The sequence below is a fragment of the Hypanus sabinus genome, chromosome 12 (genome assembly GCF_030144855.1).
Source record: "Hypanus sabinus isolate sHypSab1 chromosome 12, sHypSab1.hap1, whole genome shotgun sequence".
Taxonomy (NCBI): Eukaryota; Metazoa; Chordata; class Chondrichthyes; order Myliobatiformes; family Dasyatidae; genus Hypanus; species Hypanus sabinus.
The window spans coordinates 98,464,737-98,488,272 of record NC_082717.1 but is presented as its reverse complement, the minus strand read 5'-3'; the positions used below and the strand labels follow the sequence as shown (position 1 = coordinate 98,488,272).

The 23,536-nt window shown below is 43.9% G+C and overlaps 1 protein-coding gene across 1 annotated transcript in view; it reads left to right on the top strand.

Annotated features, from left to right (window-relative positions):
• LOC132403174 (solute carrier family 22 member 2-like) overlaps positions 1–23,085 on the top strand; it is a 32,539-nt gene extending 9,454 nt beyond the window's left edge. Inside the window, exons 6-11 of the mRNA XM_059986529.1 lie at positions 1,891–1,991; positions 8,335–8,549; positions 11,237–11,345; positions 12,088–12,200; positions 16,449–16,548; positions 20,121–23,085. Of these exons, the coding sequence (XP_059842512.1) occupies positions 1,891–1,991; positions 8,335–8,549; positions 11,237–11,345; positions 12,088–12,200; positions 16,449–16,548; positions 20,121–20,220 (738 nt within the window). The 3' untranslated portion in view covers positions 20,221–23,085. The remainder of the gene's footprint in view (positions 1–1,890; positions 1,992–8,334; positions 8,550–11,236; positions 11,346–12,087; positions 12,201–16,448; positions 16,549–20,120) is intronic.
• Positions 23,086–23,536: the final 451 nt, after the last annotated feature.

Here is a 23,536-nt window from a genome sequence, read left to right as displayed (position 1 = left end):
AACAGCAGAATTAGGTCATCCTCTTCATCAAGTCTGCTCTGCCAGTCCATCATTGCTGATTTTTTTTTATCCCTCTCAACCTCATTCTCCTGCATTCTCCCCACAACCTTTGATGCCCTTACTAATCAAGAACCTATCAACCTCCATTTTAAATACATCCAATGACTTGGCCTTCAAAGCCTCCTGTTGCAATGAATTCCACAGAATCACCACCTTCTAGTGCAGGCAGACAGGGGTTCCCAACCTGGGGTCCAAGGACCCCTTGCTTAATGGTATTGGTCCATTGCATAAAAATGCCGGAGAAATGTACTATCAAGCTGAAGGTCAGCTTCTATCCATATTATGAGATCCTTGAATGGATCTCTCACACACTGACAAACCCTGAGTGAGACAAACGAAGTATGAGGGCCACAACAAGGTTTATTGGGACTTCAGGAGTTCATCTTTCTGTGTATGGGAGATCTGTTCAAGGGTTTTATAACGGGAGTAGAAGCTGTTTTTCGGCTTGATAGTACATAAGCTTTTACATCCTCTGCCTAAAGGGAGGGGAGAAGAAGAGAGAGTGTCTGGAATGGGAGGGGTCCTTGATTATTTTGGCTACTTTCCCAAGGCAGTGGAGATTGTAGACAGAGACAACGGAGAGGAGGGCAGCTGTTTTTGTGATGGACTGGGTTGTGTTCACAACTCTGCACTTTCTTATGGTCTTGGGCCAAGCAGTTCCCATTCCAAATTGTGATGCTTTCTGTGGTACATTGGGCAAAATTGGTGAGCATCGTTGGAGTCAGGCTGAATTTCCTTGGCCTTCTGAGGAAGTGGAGGCACTGGTTTGCTTTTATGGCCATAGTATCAACCTGGCTGGAGCAAGCCAAATTGTTGGTGATATTTACTCCTAAGAACTTGAAGCTGTTGAGATTCCACTGAGCGGGATTCTATGTGGAGATGTAGAGAAGCATCAAGGCAATCTGGACAAGTTGGGTGAGTGGACAAACACATGGCAGATGCAGTGTAACACAGATAAATATCAGAGTGGCATAAGAGCATAGCAGTTAGCACAATGCTTTACGGTTTCAGCTGGAAGACCAGAGTTCAATTCCCTCAGCTGTCTGTACCTCCTCCCCGTGACCACATGAGTTTCCTCCAGGCTCTCTAGTCTCCTCTCATTCCAAAGAAGTATGGTTAGGGTTAGTGAGTCGTGGGCATGCTATGTTGGTATTAGAAGTGTGGTGATTTAATTTGATGCAAAATAACACATTTTACTATTTATTTCAATGTGTATCTGACAAATAGAACTAACTTTTAATCTTTAAGATCTTCTTTATGAAGTTATCCACCTTCGTAGGGAAGCAAAGTGGTGGGGTATTACTGCAGTGGAGATGAACAAGGAAGTGTAGAGGTTCATAAAGATCTGATCTTTGTGTACCTGCCATTACGTTTGATTTCTCCACTGTACAGGAGGCCACATTGTGAGTGAAGCACACCAGAATGGAGGCACAGTCAAGTCACCGCTTTACCCGATGGGTCTGCCTGGCTCCCGTGGTGGTGGGAAGGGAAGAAGTGCATCTCTACCTGAGAGGAGGTAGTTGGAGAGGACTAGAGTCACATTCGGAAGATGGAGGCAGAGGAGAAGCTGCGTATGATGGTGGAATGTCTTTGACACTGATGGAAATTAAGGAGATTGATTGGTTGAATGCGGGGCAGGTGGGGTAGAAGATAAGGATAAAAGAGACCCTACTACTTATCCTTCATGGGAGGAGAAGGGTTTGTGTCAGGTTCTGAAAAGGGGACATGTGGCTGAGAACTCTACGGTGGACAAACTCAATGCCTCTGCTCTGAGATCATTGTCCTTAGTTTTCTTTAATCCAACACTTTTGTAACTTCTTTACTGTCTAGAAAGTTGAAGAGAGCAGTGAAGACTTGGGCCGCCCATCATTCGTAGACCTGGTACGAACTCCGCAGATAAGGAAACACACCCTTATCTTGATGTACAATTGGTGAGATGGTGCTTCTGTAATTGTTTCATTCTAGATGGGCCATTGGGATAAGTTTTCATCCTAAGTGTGTGTTTGAGATCTTCTGCTACTGTAGCCCATCCTCTTCAAGGTTCAATGTGTTGTACATTCAGAGATGCTCTTCTGTGCGCCACTGATGTTACACATGGTTATTTGAGTTAGCCATCTTCCTGACAGCTTGAACCAGTCTGGCCATTCTCCTCTGACCTCTCTCATTAACAAGGTGTTTTCACCCACAGAACTGCAGCTCTCTGGGTGCTTTTTAAAAAAGTTTTTTGGCACTGTTCCCTGTAATCTCTAGAGATGGTTGTGCATGAAAATCCCAGGAGATCAGCAGTTTCTGAGATAATCAAACTGCCCCGTCTGGCATCAACAATCATTCCACAGTCAAAGTCACTTAGATCACATTTCTTCCCCATTCTGATGTTTGGTCTGAACAAAAACTGAACCTCTTGACCACGTCTGCATTCTTTTATGCACTGGGTTGCTGCCACGTGATTGGCTGGTTAGATATTAGCATTAATGCACAGGTGTACCTAATAATATGACCACTGAATATTCAAACAAAAATCTAGTGTTAAAAATGTGAGGTATGAAGAAGGGGATAAATTTCAGTCATTTAGCCAAACTCTGAACTAGTCCTAATGAAGCTTGGTCATAGAGTCACAGAGCAATACGGTGTGAATATAGGCCATTCGGCCCAACCATTGCTAATTTCCTGCATTCAGCCCATATCCCTCTAAGCTGTGCCCTTGCACGTACTTGTCCAAGTGTTCTTTAAATATTGTTCCTGCCTTGACTACTTTCTCTGGCCGCTTGTTCCATGTACTCACCATCCTCTGTGTGATAAAATCGTCCCTCAGGTCCTATTTCAAGTTTTGCCCTCTCAGACGAACCTATGCCCTCTAGTTTTAGACTCCCTTATCCTGGGGAAAAGACTATTACTATCCTCCTTATATCTGTCTCATACTTTTAAACACCTCTTTGCGGGTGTCCTTCTCAAGTCCACAATATCTCCTGTCTGCTCCAAGTTTGCCCCTCATTCTCTCGTGCTCCAGGAAGCAAAGTCCTAGTCTGGCCAACCTCTCTCTGTAACTCAGGCCTCCATAAATCTTCTCTGCATTCTTTTCAGTTCAACCATGTCTCTTCTACAATGGCGTGACCTAAACTGCACACAGTACTCCAAGTGTGGCCTCACCAGCAACTTGTACAACTACAATATAATGTCTCATCTCCTACACCAATGAAGGCCAGCATGCTAAATGCCTTGTTCACCACCCTGTCTATCTGTGATGCTCCTTTCATTGAACTATGTACTTGCCGGGTGGTGGGGTGGGGATACATCCCTACCAAAGGAGGTGTAAGGCGCCTCTTCCCCTTGGGTAAAGCGTAGCGCCTGCTTATCCCCCAATCAGGGTCACATAAAGCCATGGGAGCTGATGGTGGATGATTGTATGAGCAGCTGGTGCCGATCACAAGTCCTGGTTATGTGACCGCCAACACCGGGCAGACAATTTCTGAAGAGTATTGATAATGGCTAGTATCACCTGTCTTTTAAAGACACTGCTCAGAAAAGGAAATGGCAAACCACTTCTGTAGAAAATTTGTCAAGACCTATCGTGGTTATAGAAAGACTGTGATCACTTACGTTATACAACATGGCACACAATGAACGAATGAACAAACTCCTAGGCCCCTCTGTTCCATTGCATTCCCTACCATTCTAGTAAATTCCTTCATTTTCTAAATTACATCACCTCTCACTTGTCTGTAGTGAAATCCATTTGCCACTTCCATAACTGATCAAGAGCCCCCTGTAGTCTACGATAACCTTCTTTGCTAAAAACAACACCTCCTAATTTTGTGTCATCTGCAAATTTATGGATAAAGCCTTGTGCATTCAGATCTAAAACATTTATTTAAGTAATGAATAACAAGGGTCCCAACACTAACCCCTGTGGCACATCACTAGTCACTGGCCTCCATTCTGAGAAAAACCTTCAACACTATCCTATGCCTCTCATTGCTGGGCCAATTTTGAATTTATCTCAATTCCCAGGAATCCATGAGACTTAACCTCCAGATCAGTCTGCCATAGACCTTCTTGAGGGCCTTGCTAAAATCCAAGTAGACAACATCCACACATTAGCCCTAGCCCTAACCCTAATCTACCTTTTTTTTTACCTCATCAGCGAACTCTAAAAGACTCAGCAAGATGGCTTCCCACACACAAAGCTGTGCAGACTCCTCTTAATCAGTCTTTGGAATGCCCTGATAAAGAAACAGTCACATAAAGCTTGAATGAATGCAGAAAGATTAACGAAGATGTTACTGGAACTCAAGAAACTGATTTATAGGGAGAGGTTGGGCAAATTAGGACATTCCTTGGAATGTAGAAGAATGAGGGGTAACCTTATAGAAGTTTTAAAATCATGAAGGGTGTTAATACACTGCTGACTGTAAGTGCGTTCTCACTGTGACTGCATGGTTTCCTACGGGTGCTCCAGTTTCTATCCACATTTCAAAGACTTACTGGTTGGTAAGTTAGTTGTTCATTGTAAACTGTCCCATGATTCAGCTAGGGTTGAATTGGGGGTTGCTGGGTGGTGTGGGTCAAAGGGCAGGAAGGGCCTATTCTGTGCGGTGATTCAGTAAGTTAATTAATTAATAAGTTGAATGCACACAGTCTGTTTCCCATGGTTAGGATCCAACAGCTGAACTGCATAGACTTAAGGTGAGAGGAGAGAGACTGAATAGGAATCTGAGGGGCAACTTTTTCACTTGAGTGGGGGGGAGGTATTGTGGTATAGAAATGGAACAAGCAGCCAGCGGAACTGGTTGAGGCATGTACATTAACAACATTTAAAATACACTAGGATATGCACATGGATTGGAAAGATTTTGAGGGACATGGGTCAAATGACGACAAATGGGGATAGTTTAGCTGTGAATCTCAGTCAGCATGAACGAATTGGACAGAAGGGCCTGTTCTGTGCTTTATGACTCTTCAACTCCATGATCTTGCCAAGAACAATCATGGTCATGGATAGAACAACGGCAAGAAATGAGTCATCCCCACAAGCAAAGCAGATTAAGGACAGATGGAAGACAGTGATCACCCACGTCATATGACATGTCACACAATGATGCTGATAACCTTTATGAACAACTTCAAATATGTGGCAGGCTTATTTATAGTTTCCAGGCCGTTATATTTTGTCACAGTCCCAGTTTCATGTAAATGTGAAGCAAATGTGGAGTCACAGAGATGTAGAGCTCAGAAGCAGGTCCATCAGCACATAACATCTACACCTTCTGTTGTACGACCTACACAAAACTCATTCACCCGTTTTACATCTTCAGCCTTCTATGCCTTGACAGTTCAATGACTTCAAAGATTCAAAGCACATTTATTATCAAAGTGCGTATGCAGTATACAACCCTGAGATTCATCTTCCTGCAGACAGCCACGGAACAAAGAAACACCCTGGAACCCATTCAAAGAAAACCCAATGGGCAAAATAACCCAAATCCAGTAAATGGCAAAAAATGTGTGAAAAGCACCCAGGATATTAAACATCAAACTGCAGAGTCCTAGACAGGTATATGGAGGAATTTAAGGTGGGGGGTTATATGGAAGGCAGGGTTTGAGGGTCGGCACAACATTGTGGGCCGAAGGGCCTGTAATGTGCTGTACTATTCTATGTTCTATGAAACGGATACTTATGCAGATCCCTCTAAAATGCTGTGAGAATCTCTGCTTCTACCACCTCTTCAGACAGCGCATTGCAGTTATTGTTTCAGTTGTGTTTATTTATGCATCAGGAGGTACAGTGAAATGTGTCATTTGTGTTAACAAACACACCCGAGGATGTGCTGGGGGCAGCCCATCATTCTCGTCATACAGAATAGGTGAAGCCAGGTGGGTGGGGAAGGTAAAGGGCTGGAGAGGAGGGAATCTGATAGGAGAGGAGAGTCGACCAGGGGAGAAAGGGAAGGACGAGGGGACGCAGGGGGAGGTGAAAGGCAGGTGTGAAGAGATAAAGAGATCAGAATGGGAAATAGAAGGAGGGGAATGGAAATACTTTTTTTTCCGAAAAGGAGACCAGTTGGAATATGATGCGTTGCTCCTCCACCCTGAGGGTGGCCTCATCTTGGCACAAGAGGAATCCATGGACCAACACGTTGGAACAGGAATGGGAGTTAAAATGTTTGGCCACCGGGAGGTTGTGTTTTTGGCAGATGGAGTGGAGGTGCTTGACGAAGCACTGCCCCAATTTATAATGGGACTCGCCAATGTCGAAGAGGCTGCTTGAGAACCAACTGGACACAATACACAGAAAGGTGACAGAGAAAAGGCAGAAATATAAGGAAGGATCCTACCCATCTTGTGTTTTCCACTCCCATCAGGGAAGAGGCTACAACGCATCCATGTTGTGACCACTGGACTCAAAAATGGATGCTTTAGGCTGGTCAACACCTTGACCCATTAGCCCATCTCCACTACATCATCTAGCTTTATGAACGTACAGTCTTTGTATGTATCACTTACTTGTTATAGGATTGCTTTTAGATTTATATTTATTGTACTTTTTGTGCTTACTATGTTTTTCTATATGCTACATCGGATCCAGAGTAACAATCATTTCTTTCTCCTTTACACTCGTGTACTGAAGAATGGCAATATACAATCTTTAAGCTTGAATTTTGAATACGACATTAAACATGACTAATTTCTACTGGAAACATTGCCCGCCTTTCAGAACTGTGCAGTGAGAGGGTGGCTGGACCGGCTAATCCCGGGTCTCTGGACCTGCCTCACCAACTCTCTTGTGAAGCTCTGTGGTAAAGAGCTGGGACAGCTTGGGGAAGCTTTACTTGTTTCAAACGTGAATTAAGAATCCATCAGGAAAGTCGGAAATTTTGTGAGTCAGCTTGCTTGTATTTACTGCTGTTCATAAATTAGGTGTCTGTAACCCAGCAGAGTGCTGAACTGGCATTGTGGCTGTTGGCTCACTTTTGGGGACTCTGTGTTCACGTTCTGTGTTTTATTTGTTTACTTTTTCATTGTTTGTGTGTTTTATCCTTTTTCGCACATTGGATGTTTGTCGATCTTGGTTGTGTAGGGTTTGTGGGCTCTACTGTCTTTCTTTGTTTTGTGGCTGCCTGCAAGAAGACGAATCTCAGGGCTGTATATGGCATGCATACTTTGATACTATATGTACTTTGAACTGTGATTTCAGATTTCCAACACCTGCAGTCTTTTGCTTTTCGACTCTATGCTTATAGTTATAAAGAAAGGCAAGATGAAAGTGTTAGCCATTTCAATGGGCAATTTCCTCTAAAAGTTCAATGTGAATTTTATTATCAAAGTACATGTATGTCACCATATACAACCCGGAGATTATTCATCTTGTGGGAATACTCAGCAAATCTATGGAACAGGATCAGTGAAAGATCAACCAGAGTGCTGAAGACAACAAACTGTGGAAATACAAATATAAATAAATTGCAATAAATAACGAGAACGTGAAATAATGAGATAAAGAGTCCTTGAAAGTGAAGTCAGTGGTTATGGGAATCTGCCCTTCTACACGTGGGATTAAGCCATCGAGGAGCTGATCCGGAAAAATCACTGGATCATGCCTTGTGTGGGAGTGTGGGAAAATTCCAGGAAAATGGCTTCAGGTTATCAAGACGAATACCGCATCTATTTAAGGCTTGTATTATCCCTTCTTTATTTCTCATTGGTTTTCATTAAGTTATTGCAACATATAGTGATTAGAATAGATAAGGTTAATTGAAATGTTGAAGGTTACTTATATCTCCCCAGGTGTATGGATAATGCATGAAACATAGAACATTACAGCACTCAATGTTGTGACAAACTTCTACCTACTCTAAGGTCAATCTAACCCTTACTTTCCATGTTACCCTCCACTTTTCTGTCATCCATGTGTCTATCTAAGAGTCTCTTAAATGTCCCTAATTTAAGTGCTTCTATCACCACCCCTGGCAGGATGTTCCACGCACCCACCACTCTCCGTGTAAAAAAACTTAACTCTGACATCCTCCTGCCCTTATGCTTCCCTCCAATCGCCTTAAAATTGTGCTCTCTTGTGGTAAGAAACAATGTCATGTTAGAGAACAAAGGATAGGATTGTGGAAAATTAGAGAGCCTGTGATCTTCACAATGGATTTATTAAGATAGTTTCTCATTATCCGTAATCTCTATTGGGTGTATGCCCAACCTTTCCTTATCTGTCCCAGAATGCTCTTTGTTGGTAAGGTAGCCATGGACTAATCTGATGTCACTTCCTTCCAGGTTTGCCTGTGCCTTGGTGTACCAGGGGCTGGTCATGCGTCTGGGAACTCTGGGTGGAAATATCTACCTTGACTTCTTCATCTCTGGAGCTGTGGAGATTCCAGCGGCAATCCTCATCCTTCTTGTCATTGAGCGGATTGGCCGTCGCCTTCCCTTTGCGACTGGCGGCCTGTTGTCAGGGGCTTCCTGCCTGATAGCGGCCTTCATCCCTGAGAGTATGTACCTCTCCAACTGTAATTCTGTCCGTGTAATCAGGTGTCCATTGAGTAACTGGGGACAGAATGCAACCAGCCTGTGTCCAATGAAGCCACTCGGCCCATTGCTTCTGTGCTTGCTCTTTGAATGAAGCTGCCAGTTAGTCAACTATCCTGTGTTTCTCTTTTCAAGTGCCCTGGCCTTGTAGAATTTCCTGTTGGATGTATTTCCTATTTTTCAGAGCATTGCAGATCACAACTTGTGTCAGGAATGTCTTAATCTTCCATCCACCCATGTTCTCTCCAGGCTAATTCTTTTTAGATAGTCTTAAATCTTATCACCTCCTCCCTTTTCCCCCTTCTTTGCTGAAAGTCCTATTAATTCCTCAATGTGGCAGGCCATGGACCGACATATGGAAAAGGATGTAGAATTGAACTGGGTGGCCACCGGGGGATCCCAGGAGGAGCCCCCACTCAGGTTGGAGAAGCAACATCTTAAATTCCATCTGGGTAGCCCCCAACCTGATGGCATGAACATCGATTTCTCAAACTTCCGGTAACTGCAATCCCACATTCCCTCCGCCCCCACAATCCCCCATTCCCATTTCTCTCTCTCACCTTATCTTGCCCATCACCTCCTCCCTCTGGTGTTCCTCCCTTTTCCCTTTCTTCCATGGTCTTCTACCCTCTCCTATCAGGCCCCCCCCCCCCACTTTTCCAGCCCTTTATCTCTTTCACCAATCATCTTCCCAACTCTTTACTTCACCCCTCCCCCTCCCAGTTCCACCTATCACCTACAACCTTGAACGACTTCCTCCCCTCCCCCCTCATCTTCTTGCTCTGACCTTTCATCCTCTTTTTCAGTTCTGAGGAAGGGTCCAGGCCTGAAACGATGACTGTTCACTCTTTTCCATAGTTGCTGCCTGGCCTGCTGAGCTCCCCCAGCATTTTGTGTGTGTTGCTTGGATTTCCAGCATCTGCACATTCTCTCATGTTTGTGAGCCTTCAAAACCATCCTGTTTAGATAATTTTCTCCTTGCTTCAGTCCTGCCATACCTATCAGAGATTCCGAGTGTGCGGCACAATGGTGTAGTGGTTAGCATAATGCTATTACAGTATTAGCAATCACTGATTGGGGTTCAATTCTGCCCTTGCCTGTAAGCAGCTTGTACATTCTTTCCATGACTGCGTGCGTGGGTTCCCTCACACATCCCAAACGCATATAGCTACAGATAGTGAGTTGTGGGCATGTCCCGTTGGCACTGGAATCAGAGTGACACTTGTGGGCTGCCCCCAGCACAATTATCGGATGGTGTTCATCGTTGATGCAAAACCAGTGCACTTCACTGTGTGTTCCATGTTTCAATGTACCCGTGACAAAGCTAATCTTTAATCTCTAACCTTTAACCCTAACTGACCCATCTGAGGTCATAACCCTTGGTCCCGATGTCCAGATTGTCAGTCCCGGTGTAAATTTTGTAAGCTTCAGTGAGACCCTAAAATCTGGAGAGTACAGCGCTGGTCTCAAATCCTCCTCATCCGGCAGACCTCGAACGAGTCTGGTGCTTTGAGGGTGCAGGCACCTTCTAAACAGGACGTAATGGAGAGGGTCAATGCCCTGTCACCGTGGCACTGAAAGCTATTCACTGGTGGCATGGCAGGCCATTAATCTCCCCTGCCAATGGCCTCTCCAGACCCCGTGACTGTGCTCACAGTCACCAACCCAATGAGCCATATGGAGATGGGAGGCTGGACACCTCTCCTGGAGATGGAGGACTGTCTCTGTGGGTGGGGAAGGGGCTGGTTTTGCTGTGTCGCTTTGCCGAACATTGTCGGTATTGTGTTCTGCTGAGTATTTTCGGCACCAAGATATTTAGGGAATCTTGTGGGCCCCTCAGAACATCCCAAAGTCACATTTAAGTGTGTTTCAATGTACGTATGATAATGAATCTGAGTCTGAATCGCGATACTTGCAGGTCTATAAATTAAAATTCCCTTGTTAATTTAGTTTACTGATGTCACATTGTGAAATGTTTAAGGGGACAACTTCTCTTAGAGGATGATAAGAATGTGTAAGGAGCTGCCAGTGCAAGTGAGAGGTGTGAGTTAGATCTCAACATTTGGGAGAAATTTGGGTAGTACATGGATGGCAGGGTATAGAGGGCTATGGTCCAGATGTGGTTTGATGGGATAAGGTAAAGTAATAGTATGACATGGACTAGATGGGCTGAAGGGCTTGTTTCTGTGTTGTGACTCGGAGTCTATGTGCCATGAGAAACTTTGTTTTGTATATAATCAATACAGATTAATTCAGTGCACGGGGGAAAGCAATAACGGAATGCAAGATCATAACGAGGTAGAGTACGAGATCAGGAGTTCGTCATTATTGGACAAAACTTGTTCAGGAGCCTCTGCTAACAGTGTGACAGAAGCTGTCCCTGGGTCTGGTTGTACATGCATTCATCTTGGGATGGGAGGGAGAATGACCGGGGTGGGTAAGGTTTTTAATTACCTCGGCTACTTCACTGAAGCAGCGAGGAATGTGGAGAGTCTATGGAGGGGGTGAGTAGTGTCCACGATTCTGTGGAGTTTCCTGTTGTATCATGCAGAGTAGTTGCTGTATCAGGCTGTGATGCATTTGGGACAGCCAGGAGTATTACCTGACTGTTCTTTTGTTAATTATACATTTCTGCATCTTTCCAATGCAGGTGTCAGCTGGCTTGCAACGGCAATCGCCTTTGTTGGCAAGCTGGGCATCACCGTCAGCTTCGAAATGGTGGTATTTGTGAATGCAGAATTATATCCAACCTTCATAAGGTGAGTCTGAGCTGTGAGTTATTCTCCACACTCTGGAATTTGTCCCTTAATAATTTTATACAGTAATACAAATCGTGTCCCTGTGTAACCCACTACTTCGAGGGTGAAATTTTGCTCAGGATCTCGAGCCAAGGATCAACTTTATTCACTATATATGTTTACATGTAACAGGAATTTGCTGTGGTGTGTTGGTCAGGGTGTGACATGCAACAAAAACAACATTCAACAATTATAAATAATCAAGACTTATAGTACAATAAAGTTAGAATTTAAAGTGCTGATATCAAATAAAATATGGATAAATACAGAAACACAATCATGCATAAAACAATATAAAAAGTGGTTTAAAGTGTTTTACAGTGCTGTGACAGGAGTAACAAATAGCGGGGCGAGTGGGCTAACTAAAATGTTGATCAGATTAACCTGTCCGAGAGAAGAAACTTTTAAAATGGTGTGATGTCTTTGTTTTAATTGCCTTATAACACTTTTCAGAAGAGAGCATCTGGAAAAGGCAGTTTACAGGGTGGGTCATATCCGCAATGACTTTTCCTGCCCACCTTTTTGTCCTGGACACATACAAGCCCTGCAGTGATGGGAGACTGGGACCAGTGACCTGAGATTTGGCTGTAGTGTTTGTATATTGTGTGAGGATGCTGTACCAAACCAGGCAGTGACGGCTGATGCGAGGATGTGCTGGTGGATTGAAAATGGGGTGACTAAAGAGGTTTCTCTTCCCTTGCAGAAACCTTGGTGTTTCAGTCTGCTCCGCATTGTGTGATATTGGAGGGATCGTTGCTCCGTTCATTGTCTACCGGCTGGCTGATATCTGGACTGGACTGCCTCTTGTTGTCTTTGGTGAGGGCTTACATTTGCTGGGAGGTGTTTAACGAGTCTAATGATTCACTGAATCAATGGTACAATAAGATAGAGTTTGTGCATCTATTGAGGTCCCAGTGTCTGCACAATGGGAATCGGAATCCGGTGTAGATTTATTATAACTGATATAAATAATGTGAAATTTGGTGTTTTGCAGCAGCACAGTACAATGTTACAGAAATCACCCCTTGTAGTAATCATCAGGGAGGCAGAGAGAGACTTCGTATTTACTGACAAATACCTTTATTGTCTCAATGGAAGGGCATGTGAACTTACACAAGCAATCCATGTGTGCACGCTGTCTAAGTTTTTCCGACCTTCCATGAACAGTCAATGAACAAAAAAGATATTACTAGTTAAAAAGGAGTTTCTGCTGTTGGCCTCATGTTCCTCATAGTCCTGTTTCGAATCTCCACATGTCCGGGGGCATCTCACATCCACGATGGTGAATCTCCTACCGAGTCATCGATGCCAGCTTTTATATTCATTTCTTACCATTTCAAATATAGCTTTCCAATGTAGGCTGTAGGTTATGCGTCTGACCTTTAACACCTTTTTATTGGCTCTGCTCCAAGCCAGTTTCCACTTATTACCCTCGTCCAAGCAGGTGATAGTCAGTGATTTATGGCTCTTTGTTCTCAAACAGCAACAACCAGCTCGAATCATTCAGACCGGACGGAGACCTCAACTTTCAAAAACCTTCATGTGATATCCAACCAAAGAACACCTCACAAATAACTTCTTACTTGGAAGTGATCCCCAGTTCAGCAGACTATCTGAGGCATCATTGTGTTGACTTTAAAACACTGATCAAGCTAAGTGACTTTAACTCAAAATGGAGAACAGAGTGACTTCATAAAATGGCAGCCTCCATTTCTTCCCGCATGGCAAGAACAAAGGCAATTGGTCTGCCTGCTTCCACTGTCCTTGATTCATTTGAGTTCACTGATTTGTAGACTGTAGATCTTTGTGGCCAGCATCAAGGTGTAGTGGTAGTTAATAATGTTATTTCTCTGCCACTCAGTTAGCCAGTTCCACATGGGATGAGTTCACATACTGTACAAGCAGGGTTACTAGTAAAGTTCAGTTGGGTATCCTGCATGCTGCTGTGTGCTCAGCACTAGCCCTCATTAATGAATGCAACATGGTGTCAGAAGTGGTTGACCATTGATGAATTCAGGCTGCAGACCAAAGGAGATCCCCAACAGCAAAGAATTTACTGTAAGACTGTTCTTGTTTCCATATATTTATTTAAAAAAAATCCAGAGATTTATCATCCTAAATTGCCTGTGCTAATTTTGATGTTTAACTGAGGTACGTACTATGGGCAGAGTGAACTAAATCACACAAATTCAGTGATTATAGTTTCAACGTAGTTCTATAGACAAAGTACGTGCCTAGTTTTTCTACTTTTTACAAGGAGGTGAGATGTGGTAGTTAATACTGTTCTTCCTATGTCACTCCACTAGCTACTCCCGTGTGGGTGGAGCTCCCCCATTTTACAAGCAGCGTTATCAGTGAAGTGTGCCAGCTGGCCTCCTGGTGTGAACTCTGCACTAACTCTCAATGTCGAACACAACACAAGGCACATGTCACTATAGAAAAGGAAAAGCATTAGGATTCATGGGTTCGTGGACCATTCAGAAACCTGATGGTGGAGAGAAGAAGCTGTGTATGGGTCTTCAGGCTCCTGTGCTACATCCTTGATGACAGTACTTAGAGGAGTGAGGGTCCTTGGTGGTGGATGCTGCCTTAGGAAGATGTCCTCAGTGGTGGTAAGGGTTGTGAAGCTGGCTGAGTCTACAACCCTCTGCATTGTCTTGCAACCTTGTGCATTGGAACCTTCATACCAGTCAGAATATTGTCCACTGCACATCTACAGAAATTTCTAAGAGCCTTTGTTGACACACCAAATCTCTTTCAGCTCCTAATAAAGTAGAGCCACAGGCATATCTCCTTCATGATTGTATCAAATTCATTGGGTGAGAGATGTTGACATTCAAGAACTTGAAACTGTTCTCCCTTTCAACTGTTGATCCCTCAATAAGGATTGGTGTGTGTTACCTCAACTTGCCCTTCCTGAAGTTATTTATATAGAGGTGTGTGTGTGTGTAGCTTCAGCATGCATGTAGAGGAGGTTTACCAGGGACTAGACAGTATGTCTTATTCAGTGGGCAAGGGCTTTTCTCTGGAGCAAAGGAGGATGAGAGGTAACTTGATAGAGGTGTACAAAATGATAAGAAGCATAGATCGAGTGGATAGCCAGAAACTTTTTCCCAGGGTGGAAATGGCTAAGGTGTTGAGGCATAAGATGATTGGAAAAATTATAGGGAGGATATCGGAACTAAGTTTTTTGACGCTGAGAGTGGTGTGTGAATGGAACACTCTGCCAGGGGCGGTGGTAGAGGCAGATACAGTAGGTGCATTTAAGAAACTCTTATATAGGCACATAGATAATAGAAAAATGGGCGACTATGTAGGAGGGAAGGATTAGATTGATCGTAGAGTAGGTTACAAGGTCAGCATAATATTGTGATGTTCTATGTTCTATAAATACTGAATTTTCACTTCAACGTCCCAAGTAGATTTAAAGAAAATCACTTTGACAGTCCTTCTATAGAGGTGAACCTGTTGAGGCTCTAAAAGTAATCCGGGAAATTATAGGCCAATAAGTTTGACATCGGTAGTAGGTAAATTATTGGAAGGAATACTAAGAGATAGGATCTACAAGTATTTGGATAGACAGGGACTTAGTAGGGAGAGTCAACACGGCTTTGTGCATGGTAGGTCATGTTTAACAAATCTATTAGAGTTTTTCAAGGAGGTTACCAGGAAAGTGGATGAAGGGAAGGCAGTGGATGTTGTCTACATGGACTTCAGTAAGGCCTTTGACAAGGTCCCGCGTGGGAGGTTAGTTAGGAAGATTCAGTCGCTAGGTATACATGGTGAGATAGTAAATTGGATTAGGCATTGGCTCAATAGGAGAAGGCAGAGAGTGGTAGTGGAGGATTGCTACTCTGAGTGGAGGCCTGTGACTAGTGGTGTGCCACAGGGATCAGTGCTGGGTCCATTGTTATTTGTCATCTATATCAATGATCTGGATGATAATGTGGTAAGTTAGATCAGCAAATTTGCTGATGATACAAAGATTGGAGGTGTAGTGGACAGTGAGGAAGGTTTTCAAAGCTTTCAGAGGGATTTGGACCAGCTGGAAAAATGGGCTGAAAAATGGCAGATGGAGTTTAATGCAGGCAAGTGTTAAGTATTGCATTTTGGAAGGAAAAAACAAGGTAGATGGTAGAACACTGAGGAGTGCAGTAGAACAGAGGGATCTGGGAATACAGATACAAAATTCCCTAAAAGTGGCCTCACAGGTGGATAGGGTAGTAAAGAGAACTTTTGCTACATTGGCCTTTATAAATCAAAGTATTGAGTATAAGAGTTGGAATGATATGGTGAGGTTGTATAAGGCATTGGCGAGGCTGAATTTGGAGTATTGTGTGCAGTTTTGGTCACTGAATTACAGGAAGGATATTAATAAGGTTGAAAGAGTGCAGAGAAGGTTTACAAGGATGTTGCTGGGACTTGAGAAACTGAGTTACAGAGAAAGGTTGAATAGGTTAGGACTTTATTCCCTGGAGTGTAGAAGAATGAGGGGAGACTTGATAGAGGTATATAAAATTATGATGGGTATAGATAGTGAATGCAAGCAGGCTTTTTCCACTGATAGGGAAGAAAAAACCCAGAAAACATGGGTTAAGGGTGAAGGGGGAAAAGTTTAAAGGGAACATTAGGAGGGGCTTCTTCACACAGAGAGTGGTGGGAATGTGGAATGAGCTGCCAGATGAAGTGGTAAATGCGGGCTCACTTTTAACATTTAAAAAAAACGGACAGGTACATGGATGAGAGGGGTATGGAGGGATATGGTCCAGGTGCAGGTCAGTGGGACTAGGCAGAAAAATGGTTCGGCACAGTCAAGATGGGCCAAAAGGCCTGTTTCTGTGCTGTAATGTTCTATGGTTCTATGATTCCTTAAGAACTATTTGATACAGTGTTAACCAAGGCCAAATCCGAGTCCTTCCTTCCCTGTGTAGCATGGTGACATTGTGTTGGTGTGGAACCAACAATCTCCCCAGGGGAGCTCTCAATACCAACAGAATGTCCTTTAAAACCCTTCCTTTGTCAGCTTTCTACTGACCTTCCCGTGTCCCATTTGCCCATTCCCAGGGGTAATCGGTCTGATTTCTGGAGGCCTGGTGCTTCTCCTACCTGAAACGAAGGGGCTGACTTTACCCGATACCATTGAGGAGATTGAGAACATCAGCAGGTGAGTACCAGAGCTTCACAACAGATGTACTGAACTTCCCTCTACATATTTCTGTCCCATGGTCAGTTTATCGAGTCTTGGGTACACAATCTGTCCAACTTCCTTCGCCCTGCTATTCCTGAACCCACCCCCCCCCCCCACTAGATTTTTGGCCTACCAAAGGAAGTACCTATATGGAAGGATACCAAATTTCCTGAATGGGAATTCAGAATCTCAGTGGGTGGGATGGAGTCAGGTTTGGGAACCCAGGTTGGTGGGGAGTAAGGAAATGGGGTCACGATTAGTGGGGAGGGAATGTAGGGACTGTAATCCCAGTAGGTAGGGAGGAATAGGGAATTTAGAATCCCAGTGGGTGGGAACCCAGGTTAGCAGGGAATGAGACAATGGGGTCCTGATAGATGGAGAGGAAGCATAGGAACTGGGACCCTGGGGAATGAAGAGGGAGGGTGGTGAACATCACTTTGTGAGCCAGATACTGAATTCTTAGGATTTAGCGCCCTTCTCCTGTAAGACACAAACTGTAAGGTATCTCCTGGGTAAGGTGTTTGCACTCGCCCACTATGGTTATAACTCCCGTAGTCCTTGTGCTGGTTCTCTGTGCTCATGGGCAGGTTGGTTAAGACATGGTCACTGTTACCAAGCAACGTGGTAGAACCTTGCAGCAACATTTAGGGAGAGGGAGGGACTCAAGGGGATCAACATTCATTTCGAGAGGGTGATAATATAAAAGTAAGGTTGAACTGCTGAGGTTTTATAAGCCACTGGTCAGGCTGCATTTTGGCTCCATATTTAACGGAAAGATATTGCTCGCCCTGGAGAGGGTCCAGAGGAGGTTTACAGGAATGATGGTCTTAACGCATGAGGGACATTTGATGGCTCTGGGCCTGTACTCGTTGGAATTCTGAAGGTTGAAGGGGGATCTCATCGACACCAACAGTATACCAAAAGGCCTAGATAGAGTGGGCATTCTAGATAAAGAAGATGTTTCCTATAATGAGGGAGTCTAGGACCAGAGGGCACAGCTTCACAATAGAAGGACATCCTTCAGAACAGAGATGAGGAGGAATTTCTTCAATTAGACGATTGTGAATCTATAGAAATCATTGCCAAAGACCGATCTGGAGGGAAAGTCATTGAGTGTATTTAAGGCAGAAATTTATAGGTCCTTGATTAGTAAAGTGGTTAAGGGTTACAGAGAGAAGGCAAGAGAGTGGAGTTGAGGGGAAAAAAACAGCCATGATTGAATGGTGGAGCAGATTCAATGTGCTAAACGTTCTAGTTTTGCTCCTTTATTCTTGTGATCTTATGGAACCAATGGTGGTCTAATGTTTTCTAACAATCCCACAAGATGGCCCAATGTTCCCAGGCAAAGTGCACCATGTTTACTCACCCATGCTGGGTTCAGTGTCCAGTTAGCATCTCGGCCTCATAAAACGGACAAAGAAATAGCAAGGTTGGCACCCAATGCACCAAACAAGGTGTGGGAGGGGACTTTACCTTTACTATAGGGCAGAGGCTGTCGGGCTAGAAAAGATTTACATTAAAATGAAACTGAATTCCTTTCCATAGATCTGTGGCTCAATAGTGGGCAGAAAACTATCCAATGGGATTCAGTGATGGGTCAACATTGATGCTTTGGTACTGATGTAGCGGGTTCACAGATAATTGAATGTCACAGTGTATGTGTGGGCCCTGTGCAGTGCTGTAGACCAGAGGCACCAGGAGTACCAAATATATGATCCTTAATAGTGGAGATTTTGGGTGTCAGCGTGGTGATACGTCTCCACCAAAGGAGGTGTAGGTCACTTCTTCCCTCCTCTAGCCTGCAGGTCACCCTTGGCCAAGGTGTAGCACTTGCTTATCCCAGGGTCATGTGAAGACATGGAAGCAAGTGCTGTGTATTACAAGTCCTGGTTATATGAGGACTGATGCCGGGCAGATAATTTCTGAAGAGTATTGATAATGGCTGGGGTCACCCGTCTTGTAAAGACACTGCCCAGAAGGCAATAGCAAACCACTTCTGTAGAAAAATTTGCCAAGACGGGCATAGATAGAGGCTTTTTCCCCAGAGAAAGGAAGTCAATAACTGCAGGGCATAGGTTTAAAGAGAGAGGAGAGAGATTTATTAGGAATCTAAGGGCAACCTTTTCCCCAGAGAGTAGTCCGTATATGGAACGAGCTGCCAGAGGAAGAGGTTGAGGCAAGTACATTAACAACATTTAACAGACCCTTCCTGGGTATATGGATAGGAAAGATATAGAGGGATGTGGGCCAAACTCAGGCAAATGGGACAAGTCTAGATTGGGATTTGTTTGGGGTGAATGAGTCAGGTGGAAGGGCCTGTTTCTGTGATGTGTTACTGTGGTGACTATGAGCAAAGTCACCAGGGAGACACTGACACTGGTGGAGATAGAAGTCTTCACTCAGTAAAGCAAGCAACAGGCATCATACTCGAGACACTCTTGTAAGAAGAGACCTGCCTGACCCTATTTACGTGTCATTTTTATATGCTAAAGTTCAAAGTTAAACAGCAGGACAATTCTACAGTTGCAATGTTATCCACAATGCTTCCTTTGAATTACATATAATTTTCAAACGCCTCCATCTCCACACCCATACCCCAGACACCCAAAAGAACGTTAATTCCCAATGACTCTGGGCTGCATTCATGCATACGCATACGCAGTCAAATGGAGTGGCTGCAATCAACTCCGTTCTGCCGCTCCAAGAACGCCATTGCTCTGTGTGCATTTTGAACTCCAACCTCAATCCACGTTCAGGTCTGAGGACTGGCTGCTGTTGAAATTAGTATTTGCTGTATACCGTAACTCCAGAATATGCCCTAACAGTTACTATAGAAACACAGAAAGCCTACAATACAATACAGGCCCGTCGGCCCACAATGCTGTGTCAAACATGTACTTACTTTAGAAATTACCTAGGGTCACCTATAGCCCTCTATTTTTCTAAGCTCCATGTACCTATCCAGGAGTCTCTTAAGAGACCCTATTGCATCCACCTCCACCACTGTCACCGGCAGCCCATTCCACGCACTCACCAATCTTGCGTAATAAACCTACCCCTGACATCTCCTCTGTACCTACCTTAAAACTGTGGCCTCTCCTGTAGGCCATTTCAGCCCTGGGAAAAAGTCTCTGACTATCCACACGATCAATGCCTCTTATCATCTTGTACACCTCTATCAGGTCACCCCTCACTCTCCGTCGCTCCAAGGAGAAAAGGCTGAGCCTGCTCAACCTACTCCCACAAGGCGCTCTTCCCAATTCAGGCAGCATCCCTGTAAATCTCCTGACCCAAGCTACTCTGACAGCATTTGCCAAACCCACAGGAAGAATAAAGAAGAGTTCAACCCCTGAGGTAAATCCCCATCCCTTCACTGTCACTGGATCTAAATCATGGAACACCAGGCAGCACATCCTCTAGAACGGTTGAGTAGGCAGTCAGTTCTCCCAAACCTGCCCGGGGGTAGGGAGAGCCATGTTCGAACACCGGCATGTGCCTAGCATGCGCTATGTTGCGGTTGCTGCATTAATGTCACTCTCATTCTGTAGGAGTAAGAGAAAGACCCCAGAGACAAGCTACCAGCAAGTAATTTTGCACTCGGTCGATGCCAAGGACCCAGCGTCAGTGAAGATGGGTGTTGAAGTATAAATGTAATCGGTCTGTACACAGGTTTCCGTTTCACTGAATGCTGTCACTTTCACCTGTCTGAAGTAGTCTTGATAATTTCATCTCTTGCTCGTGATTGAGCAACATTAGTATTCAGGGCTTTTGTCTTTAATGCCCTCAAAGTTAGTTCAGAAACCAGACAATATAAAGCATTTTTGATGCTATTTGCCACGTTGAATGCTTAATGCATCCTTGAACAACATATAGAATGAAGGATGTCGGTGGAAGAATGTCTCTGAGAATTGATTTGTATTTTAAATGAGGAATTTGAGATATGACAATGTGTTGAATTTAAGTTCAAGGAGTTTGTAAAGGATGAAGCTGCTGGTGAAGGGTCTGATGGATCGTTGTCCAGTTGTGTAACTGCAGACTACTAGATCTCACTGGGGGTTTGATCATAACCTTAACATATTGAGCAAAGGAGAAACTGAGCTGGGATCTATCTCTCCCTGGCAGAGTAATTCAGCAGACCCATCACATCCCAATCACATCTCACTTCGTATTCTGACTTCCTTTTGCTCTACTTAAGCTCTTTGCAAAAATTTTATTGGACCCTTGGCATTATTTGGAGATATCGGGTAAAAAAAAAATTGGCTGAATGTAAATGAGTTGGGAATAAGCAGTCAACGTTTTGGACCAAGATCCTTCACCAGGACTACAAAGGAAGAGGGAAGAAGCTGGAAACTTTTGGCTTCTTCCCCCTTCCAGAGATCAGGCACAGATGTGGGAAAGCCCGAGAACAAAGAAAGAGATAACTTTTAACTTTACTTACTCCAATTATCTAAATGCAACAAGAATAAAGGGTTTGTTGTTTTCTGCAGCAGAGGGCAGTATGATCTCATTACAGGGTACACGATTTCACAGGATTCCCTTCCTGCATGGAGTTCCATGGGAAAATTAATGCACAAATCCAACCAACTCTTAACAATAATGGGCAGATGAAAAGCTATTTATGTAAAACAAATGGTGAACCAGCACAGTAGTACGTTATGTGCTTGCCGATATTTCCAATGGGGGGGATCATCCTCCCTACATTCACCTGTTTACCTGCCCCCCACCCCAATCCTCAGAAGGAACCCCTCTCACATTTCTAAACCGAGAGGTACCCAACCAACAGGAAAGGTATGAAGGCTCTTGGCCTGAAATGTTGACTATACTCTTTTCCATAGATGCTGTCTGACCTGCTGAGTTCCTCCGGCACTTTGTATGTATTGCTTGGATTTCCAGCGTCTGTAGGTTTTCTTTTGTTTGAGGTACCTCAGCCTGGTGAACCTGCTCTGAACTGCCTTCAGGGCAGTCAAATCAGTCTATAATTGAATTCATAACTATAGGCAGTGTACTGGGTGTGTTAAAGCAACTCCTCTTTCTCCCCCAGTAAAACCCAACACCTAGTTTGTGTTCATTGCTCACTGAACGTGCTTCATAATATTATGTTCATTGTCCTTGGACACCCAGATCTCTGAACACCAGCGTTTCACAACTTCACATCATTTTACTGGCTTTGCTCCTTTGCCTGAGGGTGGTGAATCTGTGGAATTCATTGTCTCAGACGGCCGTAGAGGCCAAGTTATTGGGCATACTTCAAGAGAAGGTTGTTAGATTCTTGACTGGTACGGGCATCAAGGATTACAGGGAGAAAGCAGGAGAATGTGGTTGAAAGGGATAATAAATCAACCATGACGGAATGGCGGGCTGAATGGCCTTATTTTCTTCCTGTGTCTTATGGTCTTCTTTCAACTCATATTTCCCACTGTGTGTTCCACCTGCTGTGTTTTTGCTCACTTATATAACCCCATACATACCCCTCGCAGAGAGAGCTCCGTCCTCATAAGTTTTGTTCTCTTTGAGCTTCCAAATTATACTTGGAGATGACACATTTGGATCTGCAGCCAAATATTATCTTTCCTTGAATCTAGCAATAGTAATGCATGCATGATTTTATGTCAATCTCCCAGCATGTGTGTCCTTGTGAGCTTTGACAGAGGAGGATGTATTTAACAGTGCTAATTGGGGATGACCTTCTTTTAAGGAGATGGATAATGCTGGGTTTATAACTCTAGTTGATTTGGACTCCTGGATAACCCCAGTGTAAGGCCAGAGGGGGCACTGGAGTTAGACAGACAGATATGGAGCTTTTGAAGGAAAGATAAGGAAGGTCATTTTGGTTGAGTCAGTGGTGAGGAAGGCAAATGCAATGTTAGCATTCATTTTGAGAGGACTAGAACGTAAAAGCAATGATGTGATGCTGAGGCTTTATAAGACATTGGTCAGATTTGGAGAACTGTGAGCAGTTTTGGGCCTCTTATTCAACAGGACATGTGCTGACATTGGAGAGAGTTCAGAGGAGGTTCATCTAAATGATTCTAGGAATGTAAAAGTTTTCATCTGACAAGCTTTGGATGGCTCTGCGCCTGTGCTTGCTGGAATTTAGAAGAATGAGGGGGAATCTCACTGAAACCTATTGTGTGTGGAGAGGATGTTTTCTATAGTGAGGGGTCCTGGGACCAAGGGCACAGCCTCAAAATAGAGGAACAACCATTTTGAATTGAGATGAGGAGAAATTTCTTCAGTAACCAGCCATTCCTACAATGGTCCATCTAACCACCTCTTAGCAGAAACGTGAACACTTTCAAATATGGAATTAGCGGTCATTAGCTTTTTTAATCCCTTACCATACTTACCTCCACCACCCTCCCTTGCAGCCATCACTCTTTATTTAAAAAAAAAACTTGCCCCACATTTCTTAAGAGCTTTTCCCCTCTAACCTTCAGTGCATGTCCTCTAGGTTTGGACAATTTGACTGAGGAAAAAGCCACCTGCTGCCTACTCTATCTATGCCTCTCATAGTTTTAAACTCTCTCAGCCTCTGGCACTCTAAAGAAAACAACCATATTTCATCCTATCTCTCCTAATTTGGGCAGCATCTTGGTAAACCTTTTATGCACCCCCTCCATAGCCTCCACAATTTTATTATAACAGGGTGACCAGAATTAAATGCAATACTCAGGTGTTACAAATGGAAAAAAAAGTGAAGATGTTAAGAATCTGAAATAAAATCGGAAAATGCTGGAAACTCTCAGCAGATCAGCATGCGTGGAGAGAGAAGGATTCATAAATTTGGCTCTGTTTTTCTATCAGTATAACCTGTTCTGCTGGGTACACGCCACAGCCCTTTGATAAACAACACATTACACAGAGAAAGTATAATCTGCCTCCAAGTGCTACTTTACAGAATTTGGTGTCACTCTATCGGAAATATTATCTTTGTTCAATCTATTCTCTCCCCTCATTTTCTCTG